Genomic DNA, 15,440 nt, shown 5'->3' with positions numbered 1-15,440 from the left:
AATCCTCCTGTCAACGTAGGGGACATGGGTTCGATCTATGGTCCAGGAAGATCCCACATACCATGGAGCAACTAAGCCCGTGCGCCACAACTACTAAGCCCACATGCCGCAACTACTGAAGCCTGCACGCCTAGAGCCCGTGCTCTGCAGCAAGAGAAGCCACCACAATGAGAAGCCCGCGCACCACAACGAAGAGTAGCCTCCGCTCTCCACAAGAGAAACCCCACATGCAGCAATGAAGACCCAACGCAGCCAAAAAAAAAAAAAAAAGAAGGCCACTGGATGCTTTTTCCAAATGCTCAGTGTTTATTTGATTCTCTCTCCATGCCCTCTGGTAGGACAGACATTTCACAGATACTGAGGTCCTATGACATGAAGGTCACAAGCCTACCTCAGGCAAATGCAATGACCAAGTTAAAGTGGACACACAAGAATCACTACCTATGAGGGCTTTATGAGAATCAGAAATCATTATCCATCTTTGAGAAGGAACCCCTGGGCACAGCTGGACCCTAGAAGTTTCCTCCATCAGAGTGAGGAGGGTTTTTACGTCTTCAGTTTTTCCACCAGTACCGGTCATCTTCTGCAAAAGAATACCAACCGTCACCAATTACAATGTGCGGCTTGAGTCGCTGTAGCTCCTCCAGAAGCCTTCTTATTCGAGCAGGGTATTGCCATTTCCACAGCCTGGGGAGCAAAAAGGGGACTTACTACTCTGAGAATTTGCTTCTGACACTTCTCCCTTCCTCAGAATTCCTGGACACCCCACCAAGGGTCTGAAACCTCCTCTTGCACTTTTAAAAAAAATTTTTGGCCACACCACACGGCATGTGGGATATTAGTTCCCTGGCCAGATATCAAACCCCCATCCCCTGCGCTGGAAGCACGGAGTCTTAACCACTGGACCGCCAGGGAAGTCCGTCCTCTTGTACTCTTGAGGAGAAACAGTGTGCTCCCCATAGAATGAAAGCCAGTCCCTCCTTGTAAAGGAACTCTTTACAAGGCAGACACTACACTGAGATTTTACAGACACCTGTCCCTCATAGCTGTCTGAAGTGGCAGACATGGTTATTCATCCATTCACGAACTCCTTCCTGAGAACTGACTCTGTGCCAGGTCCTGTTACAGGGTTTAGAGGACAGTGATGAACGAGGCAAAATCCCCACCTTCAGGAAGCTTATATTCTAGGAGAGAGAAACAGGTATTCAAATAGACACGTGGTATCGTCCCCATTTGACAGATAAGGAAACAGCCTCCTGAAAGGTCCATTAGTAAAATCTAGGTCTGCCTCTTCTCATCTTTACCTGCTAAGTCCCCTAAGTCACAAGCTTATCTCATCAAAGGCTACACTGCCTCGTGAGTCACCGACACAAATATGCCCCTTTTCAACACAGCCTTCTGCCTTCTCAGCTCACTCGCTGAAGTGACCGCTGAAACCGTTCTCTTCGGCTGCATCAGGACCTCCAGATCCACTGAGCCACGCTTTCCAAGCCACCCTCCCCCTCAGATTTCACACCACAACCATCGCGTTCTTTCTGGTGACGTCCATCAGTCAAAACTTGACCCCTGGATTAATCCACCTGCTGTACGCTGGACCATACAGGAGAAACCAGTTAGTCAACCGGGAAGTTTGCTACTGATATATACATCACAATCAACCGCAAGGGGCCTTCTGTGCTGCCACAAGTTTCATGTTTCTCCAGTCAGGTCTTTACTTCCCTCAATCTCAGCAGTACTTCTTCACCTCCAGGGGTGCCCTGAACTTCTATTTTGTCTACAAACATGAGGTGCTAAGCAGCAAATATTTTTTCTATCGTCAAAATTAATTCCACACCCGGTCACTCTCTCTTACTCTTTTGTTTCCTTCTTAGCGTTTACCACCTGCAGTAATCCTGAACATTAAAAACATTTAATGGGGCTTCCCTGGTGGCACAGTGGTTGAGAGTCCGCCTGCCGTTGCAGGGGACACGGGTTCATGCCCCGGTCTGGGAAGATCCCACATGCCGCGGAGTGGCTGGGCCCGTGAGCCATGGCCGCTGAGCCTGTGCGTCCAGAGCCTGTGCTCCGCAACGGGAGAGGCCACAACAGTGAGAGGCCCACGTACCGCAAAAAAAAAAAAAAAAAAAAAATTTAATGGTGGGAAAATACACATAACCTTTACCACCTGAACCATTTTTCATCGTACAGGTCAGCGGCACTCAGTCCATCCACACTGTTGTGCAACCGTCAGCACTGTCCATCCTTATAACTCTTTTCATCTCCCCCAGCTGGAACTCTGTCCCCGTTAAACACTAACTCCCCGTCTCTTGCTCCCCAGGCCCCCACCATTCCACTTTCTGTCTCTGTGGATCTGATGACTCTAGGGACCTCACCTAAGTAGTATCATGTAGTATTTGTCTTTCTGTGACTGGCTTATTTCACCAAGCATAATGTCCTTAAGTTTCTTCCACGTTGTAGCATGTGTCAATTTCCTTCCTTTTAAGGCCGAATAATATTTTATGGTATGGAAAGACCACACGTCATTTATCCATTCACCCATCAGTAGATACCTGGGTCCTTCTACCTCTTGGCTATTGTGAATGATGCTGCTATGGACACAGATGTGCAAATATCTCTTCGAAAACCTGCTTTCAATTTTGTTGGGTGTATACCCACAAGTGGAATGGCTGGATCCTATGGTAATTCTAGTTTTAGGTTTTTTTTTAAGATAAAGATTTTTTTTTTTTTTTTTTTTTTTTTTTGCGGTACGCGGGTGTCTCACTGTTGTGGCCTCTCCCATTGTGGAGCACAGGCTCCGGACACACAGCCTCAGCGGCCATGGCTCACAAGCCCAGCCGCTCCGTGGCATGTGGGATCTTCCCGGACCGGGGCACGAACCCGTGTCCCCTGCATCGGCAGGCGGACTCTCAACCACTGCGCCACCAGGGAAGCCCTGAAGATAAACATTTTATTTGTATGTCATCCCTCCACGCTCCCCAAACCCATCCCCAGAGGAAGCCCCGTAGTACCAGGCACTGTACCCACCCTGTATCCGCAGCACCCAACACGGTGCCTGGAACACGGTGGGCACTTAGCGGTTGGATAAAGATCTGGTTGATTAGACAAGGTCTCAACTTCTCAGATCAACTGCTTCTCCACCAACTAGTGTGCCTGTAGCAGAAGGAGGTTCGTATTTCAGAAGACATCGCCGGGGACTTACCCGATGGTTTGTAGATTAGATGTGGGTTGTGCAAAGGCCAAACACAGCTTTGTCATCCCTCTGGGACCGAAATTGTTCTGCATCAGGTTTAGGCTGGTCAGGTGCTGATTGCAGGAGAGGGCGGAGGAGAGGGCCTCACAGCCATTGGAGGTCAGTCCACATGTCTCCAACCTTTAGAGAGCACAGCACAGCCAAGGAATGACCCCAAGATCCGGATCCCTCCTTCAACACATGTTTGACTTCCACCACAACTTTAAAATCACAGCGGGGGGCTTCCCTGGCGGCACAGTGGTTGAGAATCTGCCTTCCAATACAGGGGACATGGGTTCGAGCCCTAGTCCAGGAAGATCCCACATGCCACGGAGCAACTAAGCCCGTGCACCACAACTACTGAGCCTGTGCTCTACAGCCCATGAGCCACAACTACTGAGCCCGCGTGCCTAGAGACTGTGCTCCGCAACAAAAGAAGCCACCACAATGAGAACCCTGCGCATCACAACGAAGAGTAGCCCCCACTTGCCACAACTAGAGAAAGCCCGCACGCAGCAACAATAGACCCAATGCAGCCAAAAATAAATAAATGAATACCACAACGGAATACTACTCAGCCATGAAAAAGAACAAAATCTTGCCACTTGCAGCAACATGGGTGGACCTGGAGTGTATTACGCATAGTGAAGTAAGTCAGACAGAGAAAGACAAACACTGTATGTTTTCACTTAAATGTGGAATCTAAAAAATAAAATGAATGAATGAAGAAAACAGAAATAGAGTCATAGACAGAAAAAAACCAGTGGTGGGGGAGGGGCAATAAAGAAGTAGGGGATTAAGAGGTACAAACAACTAGGTATAAAATAAATCAGCAGCAGGACTTCCCTGGTGGTCCCATGGTTAAGAATCTACCTTCCCAGTTTTTTCAGATTCCACATATATGCGTTAATATATGATATTTGGTTTTCTATTTATGACTTACTTCAGTCTGTAGGAAAGTCTCTAGGTCCATCCACATCTCTACAAATGACCCAATTTCATTTCTTTTTATGGCTGAGTAATATTCCATTGTATATATGCGCCATGTCTTCTTTATCCATTCATCTGTTGATGGACACTTAGGTTGCTTCCACGTCCTGGCTATTGTAAAAAGTGCTGCAATGAACATTGGGGTGCATGTGTCTTTGAAATACGGTTTTCTCTGGGTATATGCCCAGGAGTGGGATTGCTGGGTCATATGGTAGCTCTATTTTTAGTTTTTTAAGGAACCTCCATACTGTTCTCCATACTGGCTGTATCAATTTTCATTCCCACCAGCAGTGCAAGAGGGTTCATTTTTCTCCACACTCTCTCCAGCACTTATTGTTTGTAGAAACAATGTACTTTTAAAAACATTATTTATTTATTTATTTATTTGGGGCTGCATTGTGTCTTCGCTGCTGTGCGTGGGCTTCCTCTAGTTGCAGTGAGCGGGGGCTGCTGTTTGTTGCTGTGTACATGCTTCTCATTGTGGTGGCTTCTCTTGTTGCGGAGCATGGGCTCTAGGTGCGCGGGCTTCAGTAGTTGTGGCATGCAGGCTTAGGTGCTCCATGGCATGTGGGATCTTCCCGGACCAGGGATCGAATCCATGTCTCCTGCGTTGGCAGGCAGATTCTTAACCACTGCACCACCAGGGAAGTCCCAAAACAGTGTACTTTAATTTAAAAATACTTTATTGCTACAAAACGCTAATCTTCTGAGCCTTCATCAAGTCATAGTAGTAACATCAAAGTTCACCAATCTGGAATTAACAGATACAAGCTACTGTATATAAAATAGGTAACCAACAAGGACCTACTGTATAGCACAGAGAATATGCTCAATATCCTGTAATAACCTATAAGGGAAAAGAATCTGAAAAATAATTATATATATATATATATATATAATGTATAACTGAATCACTTTGCTGTATACCTGAAACTAACACAACATTGTAAATGAACTATATTTCAGTTAAAAAATTAAAAAGTAAAAAGTAAAGAAAATCTCATTGCTCACAGATCACCATCACAAATATAATAAAAATGAAAAAGTTTGAAACATTGGGAGAACCACCAAAATGTGACAGAGACACAAAGAGAGAAAATGTTGGAAAAATGGCACTGATAGACTTGCTTGATGCAGGGTTGCCACAAACCTTCCATTTGTGAAAAACACAGTATCTGGGAAGAACAATAAAATGAGGTCTGCCTGTAATCTACTTTCTGTCTTTATGGATTTGCCCATTCTGGATATTTCATAGAAATGGAATCATACAACACGTGACCTTTTGTATTTGGCTTATTTCACTTTAGCCTAATGTCTTCAAGGTTCATCCACGCTGTAGCATGTGTCAGTGCTTCAGTCCTTTCTTAAAAAATTTTTTTATTTTACATTGTATTGTTAATTTACTGATACAGTGTTGTGTTAGTTTCAGGTGTACAGCAGTGACTCAATTGTATATATATATATATATATAATATATATTATATACATGTTATATATATTATATATATATCCATTCTTTTTCAGATTCTTTTCCCATAAAGGTTATTACAGAATATTGAGTAGCATTCTCTGTGCTGTACAGTAGGTCCTTGTTGGTTATTATTATATATATGTATATGTTAATCCCAAACTCGTAATTTATCCCTGCCCACCACGTTTCCCCTTTGGTAACGGTGTCTGTTTTCTATGTGAGTCTGTTTCTTTTTCATAAGTTCATTCTATCCTTTTTTTTTAGATTCCACATATAAGCCATATCATATGGTATTTGTCTTTCTCTGTCTGACTTCCTTCACTTAGTATGACCATCTCTAGGTCCATCCATGTTGCAGCAAATGGCACTATTTCATTCTTTTTTAATGGCTGAGTAATATTCCATTGTATGTACTGGCACACTGTTTTAAACAAGCCTCTGGGGTGATTCTGATGCTTACTAGGGTTTGAGAACCAGCCATGTCATCATTTGCTCTTTGGTCCACCTTTCTCACTAGACCCTAAATGCAGCCACTCCATGGTCTATACATGTCCATACCTCCACCATTTGGCACTGTGCTCAGAACACATGGGTTTTCCAGTAAACATGTATCTATTTAGTTCTCACTACCTCCAGACCCTGTTCTCAAGCGTTGGCTATTTAATTCATCCATATAAAGGAGCCCAGTTGGAATTTGTGCCTCAGTCTGTTACTCTGCCATGGCTGTATGCTGTCTAATTGGATGGAATTGTGAAAATCAGAACACGGTCTTTGTTCAAGCAACTTAACGTTTGGGTCCCCTTCACTTTGTGCCCAGCCCTCAAAGAGGTGATCCCAGGAACGTACCCAAGTCTCCTCAGAGAATTCTTCTGTTTCAATCCCTCACACAGCGCTGCAATCCCGTGGTCACCCAGGGCATTGGCGGCTAGATCCAGGCTCTTCAGGTGTTGACTTCTTGTGATGAGATAGGACAGATTCTTGCAGCAAGCGGCAGTGAGATGGCACTTTACCAATCTGCAAGAGGAAGGAAGTGGGGGTGGGTGCGGGAGAGAGAGCATGAGAGAGAGAGAGATGGAGAGAGAGAGAGAGAGATGGAGAGAGAGAGATGAAGACAGATAGAGAGATGAAGAGAGAGATGAAGACGGAAAGAGAGATGAAGAGATATAGAGAGATGGAGAGAGAGGGAGAGAGAAAGAGGTTGAGATGAAGAGGGAGAGACATAGAGATTACTGAGCGAGATTTAGAGAGAGAGACAATATCTGTACCTTTTGAGGAGAGCGCCACAGTGGGATAAGGTTCAGAAACATTAGTAGAGATTCCCCTTGTTCCTTCCTAAGTGGCGATCTTTCTGTCCATCCCTGTGAGCAGCTTAGGACAGTTTATCATCTCAAGAGACAGATAATAGCAGAGGGTGGGGAAAGTTTTTGAAGAGACTGGAGGCATCTTCAGACAAAGAAATGAGCGTTATCAGAGCATTCTTTTCACCTGAAGATGGGATAAACATTCTCCCTGGTGGAGGGCAGGGAGAGAGACAGAAAAAAACACGAGTAGAGATTGGTAGAGCCTCTGACAAAGGGGACAGAGCCCTGAGAGGGACAGAAAAGATGACAGAAGTCACTGAAACACTAGGTAGGGTTTGGGATCCAAGAGGAGAAGGGGTCTTGTGTGTCTGTTCCCAGGAGGAGTGGGAGGGGGTGGAAATGGCCCCTTCAGTAGTGACTATATGAGTCATCTGAGTAGACATGACAGAAACAGCTCCGGAGTCTTGCATCATCAACTTAGTGTGCTAAGCATAGAATGATCCCACTGGGTCCATCTCCATGAGGCATTCACATCAAGAAAGAGGAAGGAGGGTTTCCCTGGTGGCGTAGTGGTTAAGAATCCGCCTGCCAATGCAGGGGACACGGGTTTGATCCCTGGTCTGGAAGGATCCCACATGCCGTGGAGCAACTAAGCCCATGTGCCACAACTACTGAGCCTGAGTTCTAGAGCCCATGAGCCACAACTACTGGAGCCCGCGCACCACAACTACTGAAGCCCACGTACCTAGAGCCCGTGCTCCGCAACAAGAGAAGCCACCGCAGTGAGAAGCCTGCACAAAGCAAAGAAGAGTAGCCCCCACTCGCAACAACTAGAGGAAGCCTGCACGCAGCAACGAAGACCCAACGCAGCCAAAAATAAATTAAAAAAAAGAAAAAGAAACAAGAATGAGGAAGGACTCACTTGTGAAGACCAGGTGGGAATGATCAAGTCTTAGAGGCCAGTATGGACCAATGGTGATGGCGAGGACCAGAAAATCTCCCAGCAGTTAAGTGCAACCCCAAAGAAATGGCATCTCCAATGGACTAAGCTGAATTTTCTATACCATGCAGCATTAGGGCTCAAAATGCCAATTCCATGAAAATAAATAGAAGAATTAATACTTGGGGGCTACTCAGAGGTTTGTGGACTATGATCTCTATCCAATTCCTTTCATTTGTTTATTTTTGGGGAGGGAGAGCTCTCAAAGTGGTCCCACTTTTCGGTCCACTAACTCTACCTTTGTAATTGATCATAAGAAAAGGCTATCAAGCACACGAAGTTTGATAAGGTACACATGACTAAAACACTGGACATAAACCCAGTGTCCAGCTTTTGGGGATTTTATTTATTAAAATTTTATTTTTTTAATTTTTTGGCCACACCACTTGGCATGTGGGCTTCTAGTTCCCTGACCAGGGATTGAACCCGTACCCCCTGCAGTGGAAGCACAAAGTCCTAACCACTGGTCCGCCAGGGAAGTCCCAACTTTTGGGGGTTTTAAAAGTTATTATGCACCATTAAATGGAATACCATATCGTGCTTCATTTACTATTATGATTTTCTTATCCTCAAGGACAGAATATGAGACCCAAGCAAGGTTTAGGTTCCTTGGGAGTTTTAGTTCCCCCTGGTGTATGATTGGTGGGGGAACTGCAGAAGTATTGAGAGCCATGTGCCTGCCACATGGTAAGAATACCTGAAGTGGAAACTGCTAGGATCCTTTCTTTGTGACATATTCAATGTTGCTTATGCATCCAGGAGACATTAACTGAAATACTGAGTGATTATTGCTTGGTTTCAAGCTTAGAGATTTATTTCTGCCCATTGAGGTCCTTTAATTTTTTCTAGTTGGTTTAGTGATGGAATATTCCTACTATATAAAAATGTTCCAATAGGGGTGAAGAAATTTGAGCCCCAGAGAGAAAAGGGATTGAGAGATAGACAGCCACCCTCTCCCCCTCCACCCCACATACAGAATGAATAGCTGAAGATTAACCTGGTGCAAGATGTTCTGAAAAGTAAAGAGGTTTTAGAGATCAAGCGTGTCCTAGAACCCCACAGATCCTTCCACGGGGCTCCCGTTCAGAATACTTGCTCTTTCCTTCCCATACTCACTGCAGTGTCAACACATCAACTTACCCAGAGTGTCCACTGGAAACAATGAGCCTCAGTTGACCCTAGAACTAATTTGTGGTATGATCGCTCTTGACATTCTAGAACCTCAGGCCCCCAGATGGTAGAGATGATCCCCAACAACCAGGGAAACTTACTCAAGGTCCTGGAGGGGACAAGACGACTCCATCATGACCTCACACAGAAGGTTCATCCCGTCATCTTCCAAGGGGTTCATGCTAAGGCTCAGATGCGTCAGATGTCTGTTGCCCATGAGTGCAAATGCAAGAAAGCCACAGCCAGCCACATCCAGGTTGCATGCGTTTAGTCTGCAGGGCACACACAGGGAAAGGGGACGGTCATACATGTTCCTCAGTGTGACCTCACGTGAGCAACTTCCCTCGGCCTCAGTTTTCTCCTCCTGTGGGTGTCAGGGATGGGATGACCGTGGAACACCTGGCACAGTGCACATGCTGGATGCTGGTCAAGATCCATCTTTTTAAAATTTTCCTCCATACTCAATGCATTCGCTTCCTATGGCTGCTGTAACAAATGGCCACAAACTTAGTGTTTTAAAAACACACCTATGTTATCTTACGGTTTTGGAGGTCAGGGTCTCACTGGGCTGGAAATCAAGGTGTCAGCAGGGCTGTGTTCCTTCTGGGGAGAAACTGTTCCCTTGCCTTTTCCAGCTTTTAGAAGCTGCCCACATGCCTTAGATCTTGGTCTCCAGCCAGCAACTGTATCACTCTGTTATCACCCCTCCACCTGTGATTCTCCTACCTCCTTCTTTCCCTCTGAAGGACATGTGTGATTACATGGGGGCCACCCAGATAATCTAGGAGAATCTCCCCATCTCAAGATTCTTCTTAAAAAATTTTTCTTTTGCTATTTTATTCTATTCTATTTTATTTTTTACTTTGGCTGCAGCGCATGTCTTGAGGGATCTTAGTTCCCTGACCGGGGATCGAACCTGTGCCCCCTGCAGTGGAAGCATGGAGTCCTAACCACTGGACCGCCGGGGAAGTCCCTCAGGATTCTTAACTTAATCACAATGCAAAGTCCTTTTTACCATGTGAGGTAATATATTCATAGGTTCCTGGGATTAGGACATGGACATCTTGGCGAGGGGGTGGCGGTCACTAGTCTATCTACACTACTATCTCCCCATACTTACTCACTGGGGAACGTTAGAACACGTCATAAGATAGACATATGAATCAAAGTTATATTCTTCAACAGAAGTTCTGGCTACAGGTATACCATTAATGCACGAATATTTTCCCCTCATGTGACGTTGTTGGTGGACTAATCGGTCAAAGCGGTGAAATGGCAGAGCTGGTTGTCAGCACTGAGCAGGACTAATAGTCTCACATTCTTACTGTCAAACCAAAGATTTCGGATAGAAGAGTCTGGCAACACGAGGGGGCAGTATTTAAAACAGTGACAGGGACACCTACACCTACTGTAAAATAGCTAGAGTACACAGCACTCCCAGATGTGTGTGTCACACACACTTTGTGGCTATTGATCCTGCATCACCAGTACCCTCGTCTAAAAATCTCATCTCTCTTTTTTTTTTTGGCCACACGTCACGTGGGATCTTAATTCCTTGACCGGGGATCAAACCAGTGCACCCTGCATTGGAAGTACAGAGTCTTAACCACTGGACCGCCAGGGAAGTACTGAAAAATCTCAGCTCTTATCCAACACTCCTCTGCCAGAATCTAACCTATGTAAACATAGGGACCACATCTGCCGCTCATCTCTGTCCCTAGCAACCAAGAGTGTTTGCCCAATGTAGGTGCTTAATAAATGGTCAAGCCTCATTATCCATGGACTCTGCATTCCTGAATCCGCCTCCTTGCTAACATTGGTGTCCCCCAAAACTGATATTTGCAAATCAATAATGCACAGAGCAGAGAAAAATTTGAGTTGTCGGTTGCACATGCTCCTAGCTGAGGTTGGAATTTTTCAGCTGTCACACCATCCTTTTCATGGTCCAGTTAACGCCACTATTTTTTGCATTTTTGTGTTTTTGTTGTTGGTGGTGGTGGTGACTTCATTGTTTAAAATGGCCCCCAAGGATAGTGCTAAGATGCTGTCTAGTGTCCTAAGGGTAAGAAGGTTGGGATGTGCTTTATGGAGAAAACATATGTATTACATAAGCTTCCTTCAGGGATGAGATCTAGTGCTGTTGGCTGTGAGTTCAATGTTAATGAATCAATAATACGCATTAAATAAAGTGTCTTTAAAAAGAAACACACAGGGCTTCCCTGGTGGCGCAGTGGTTGGGAGTCCGCCTGCCGATGCAGGGGACGCGGGTTTGTGCCCCGGTCTGGGAGGATCCCACGTGCCGCAGAGCGGCTGGGCCCGTGAGCCGTGGCTGCTGAGCCTGTGTGTCCAGAGCCTGTGCTCTGCAACGGGAGAGGCCACAACAGTGAGAGGCCTGCGTACCACAAAAAAAAAAAAAAGAAAAGAAAAAGAAACACACAAAACAAGGTTAAGTATTGATTGGTTGAAGAAACTGTGACACAAGTGAACTTATCTATGAAACAGAGACAGACACACAGACATAGAGAACAGACTTGTGCTTGCCAAGGGGGAGGGAGGCTGGGGGAGGGATGGATTGGGAGTTTGGGATTAGCAGATGTAAGCTATTATATATAGGATGGATAAACAACAAGGTCCTACTGTATAGCACAGGGAACTATATTCAGTATCCTGAGATAAACCATAATGAAAAGGAATATATATATATATGTATAACTGAATCACTTTGCTATACAGCAGAAATTAACACAATATAAATCAACTCTACTTGAATAAAATAAATTTTAAAAAATGTAACCAGAGGCTCCCAGGAACCTAACCCTGTACTTCCCCTGGAGCAATGGTTCAGTATTCGCTAATTCAGCATTTGCTAATTCAGTATTCACGGCAACTTTACAGAACGCAACTGCCACGAGTAATGAGAATCGGCTGTATCTGGATAAATGAGGACTTCTCACTGTAAGAAAACACAGAGGCGGAGGTGGAATTTTCCAAGGAAGGATGAAATATAGGAGCTATCAGGAGGGGCAGGATGTGGGACTTATCAGGTCCCTTCATCCTGACAATTTCCATGTTCCCCACTGCTTTCTGCTCTTTGTAATAAAGCTACGAATCCTCGCAGGGCAGCGAGTTGGACTCACATCAGCCTCTGTAGACCACAGTTGGGAAGTTTCATGGCTCGACACAGCAGATTCATGCCTTCACTCCCCAGGCTGTTTCCTGACAGGTACAGGTGTGTCAAGCTCTTGTTCTTGGTGAGAGCCGAGGCCAGATCCTGGCAGTCAGTGGCTGTGAGGCCACAGTTCCCCAGTCTGCAAGGAGAGAGTCCCAGAAAGGCAATGATATCTATTCTTAGATTTCCATCTCTCCCTCCCTTGCAAGGAAGGGAGAGAAAGGTCACCCCCATAGCTGACACGCCCTGGCAGATATCTGGTGATGTCACATCATGTCTGTGTTTAACTTGCAAACTCAACTCCAGTGATTTAGTCCCCAAATTCCACTCTGAAAGAATGAAATAATGCCATTTGCAGCAACAAGGATGGACCTAGAGATGGTCATACTGAGTGAAGTAAGACAGAGAGAGACAAATATCATATGATGTCACTTATATGTGGAATCTTACAAGAAAAGATACAAATGAATTTACAAAACAGAAATATGACTCACAGACCTAGAAACAAACTTATGGTTACCAAAGGGGAAAGGTGGCGGGGAGGGATAAATTAGGAGTTTAGGATTAACAGATACGGACTACTATATATAAAATAGATAACAAATAAGCACCTACTGTATAGCACAGGGAACTCTACTCAATGTCTTGTAATAATCTACAAGGGAAAAGAATCTGAAAAAGAATATATATATGTATATACCTACATATATATACCTACACACACACATATATATATACATATACATTTTTTATCTGAATCACTTTGCTGTACACCCAAAACTAACACAACATTGTAAATCAACTATACTTCAAATCAAAACAAAACAGAACAAAACAAAAATACTACTCTAAATATTGTGGGTGATTAAATCTTCCGTCAACCACCATGGGCAGCACCTGGGCAATGCAAATCTGCTCTCTATCTGGCTGTTTCACTGTGGTGTGAGGTTTTGCAGAGACGGGTGACTTCCCTATTTAGAAGGGCTTAACATTTAATACATCATGACCCATAGATATAAACTAGATAGTCCACCACTTTAGCAAAGCTTAAGAAGCAACAGTACTTGAAAATGAGAGTTTAATAGTACTTCTCTCATGGGATTGTGACAAAATTACATGAATTGACACATCTGACGTGCTTAGAGCAGTGCAATGCACATAGCAAGCACTTCCGCTGTATTATTGGTGGTGGTTCCTTTCGATGAAGGAAGAAATGCTTGCTGGGTTGGACTTGAAAGGGATCAGAACAGGCCACCTCAAAAATATGCTACTTTGACTTAAACAGTATTTTGAGCTGGAGACAATTAAGAAAAATCAGACACAGGAGGAGCTCTCTGCCCTCCATCTGTCTGCCTGAAAGCAGGGCACACATTTCCCCCACTTCCTGTACCAGGGAAAGAACAACCTTTATCACAGAGATAGAGGTGGCACTGAGGCGACTCTTCCTATAACCCTTATTTTCTATTAGTTTCCCCCATTTACTTCCTAGTCACCTTCCCATAATTTATCAGCCCATAGAAGCCCCAAACCCCTTTCCTTTGTCTAGTCACTTCTCCACAATTCATTACCTTTTGTTAAAATGGTATATAAGCTCCTGAGTCTAACTGCTTCTTCAGGTTTTTCACTTCCTTTCTGTGAAGGCCCCATGCGCATTAAAAAAAATTAACATCAATAAAATTTGTATGCCTTTTCTCCCTCCCGCAAATCTGTCCATTGTCTGTTTAATTTGCAGGCACCAGATACTGATCATAAGAGTGTAGAATAAAGTTTTTCTCCCCCACCCCGCCACAGGTTGATGGCTAGGAGGTATGTTGGCTTCCACTGTGATTTTTTTTCCCCCTTCTGGGCTTGAAAGGGTCATTTGTGCCACTTGGTTTTCAACTTTTGCTCTGATTCAGAACCAAACTCCCACTGAAGGAGGAAGCTCCTGCCATGGCATGCTTTGGGAGTGGTGGGGAGAAACAACCTTGTCCAAATTGTGGGATGTCAAGGAGGAAATTCCCAGGTAACAGATCAGTTCCCTAGGTATCAAACAGGGGCTCAGATTTTAGTTGTGCCTTTTATTCCCTGTATGACCTGAGACAAGAGACTTCCCTTCTTTTGGATTCTGTTTTCCTTATCAGCAAGTGGGAGGAAAAAATTCCCAGCTGGTAGGTTGCTTGTGAAAATGATGTTAATGGGAGAGAACACTTAGCACAGAGCCTGGTGCTTAAGGATGCCATAGACGGCAGCTTAGCCACAATCTTACGTCTCTTTGGGATTTTGGCATTGGAGAAAGTTTCGAGTACATAGTACAGTATTGTTAACTATAACCTGAATGCTGTATGTTAGATCCCCAGAACTTACTCCTCTTATAACTGGAAGTTTATACCCTTTGACACATATCTCCCCATTTCCCCAACTCCCAGCCTCTGGAAACCTCCATTCTACTCTGTTTCTTCAAATTCAGCTTCTGCTCTGGTCTTTTATATCAGTTTGGAGTCAGTAGCAAAGACATAGATGTTAGTTTTTGGGTCTTTCTCAAACCTTCACATTGGGCTCTCCCATGAGGTCCCATCTCCCATTCTAACCCTCGGCTTACGCATCAGTCAATTCCCCTCCCTTTTCCCCCGTGACTTGGATGATCTCAAGAGAAGATAACTCTGGTGAACAGAGTTCAACTCACATAAGCTTCTGCAGGGTGCACTGTGTGACCTTCAAGGCATCACAGAGAGACTTTATGCTCTGGTCCGTCACCTTATTTCCTGCCAGGCTCAGGGATTTCAGGCTGATGGATGTAACAAGCATTTGGGAGATCACCTGACAACAGGTGTGGGTTAATTCACAGTGATCCAACCTGCAGAGACAGGCAAGGGGAGACACATCCTCATCTCCTCCCAGAAGCAAGCCATTTCCCCTCCTTCCCCGCACGGCAGCCACTCAGTCCATTTGGCTGGTTCCTGGATGCTGTTTGCTCTGGCCTGAGGGTCTGAGCATTTGCTGTTTCTGTTTGCAACACCCCTCGTCATCCCAGCCCCAGGTCTTTTTGTGGTTCAATTTTCCATTCACTCTCCAGAGTGTCATGTCTTCTGAGTAAGTGGGTCTCACTACCTTCCTTAACTATGCCTGCC

General features: G+C 44.8%; 1 protein-coding gene across 1 annotated transcript in view; it reads right to left on the bottom strand.

Annotated features, from left to right (window-relative positions):
- NLRP5 (NLR family pyrin domain containing 5) overlaps nt 1-15,440 on the bottom strand; it is a gene marked incomplete at both ends in the record, with an annotated part of 33,577 nt that overhangs the window by 3,628 nt on the left and 14,509 nt on the right. Inside the window, 6 exons of the mRNA XM_079724160.1 lie at nt 574-687; nt 3,200-3,370; nt 6,537-6,704; nt 9,263-9,433; nt 12,299-12,469; nt 14,996-15,166. Coding sequence (XP_079580286.1) covers nt 574-687; nt 3,200-3,370; nt 6,537-6,704; nt 9,263-9,433; nt 12,299-12,469; nt 14,996-15,166 — 966 coding nt within the window. The remainder of the gene's footprint in view (nt 1-573; nt 688-3,199; nt 3,371-6,536; nt 6,705-9,262; nt 9,434-12,298; nt 12,470-14,995; nt 15,167-15,440) is intronic.

Source organism: Hyperoodon ampullatus (genome assembly GCF_949752795.1).
Source record: "Hyperoodon ampullatus genome assembly, chromosome: 18".
Lineage (NCBI taxonomy): Eukaryota > Metazoa > Chordata > Mammalia > Artiodactyla > Ziphiidae > Hyperoodon > Hyperoodon ampullatus.
Note: the sequence above shows the minus strand (reverse complement) of the source record. Positions and strands in the feature narration are given on the sequence as shown.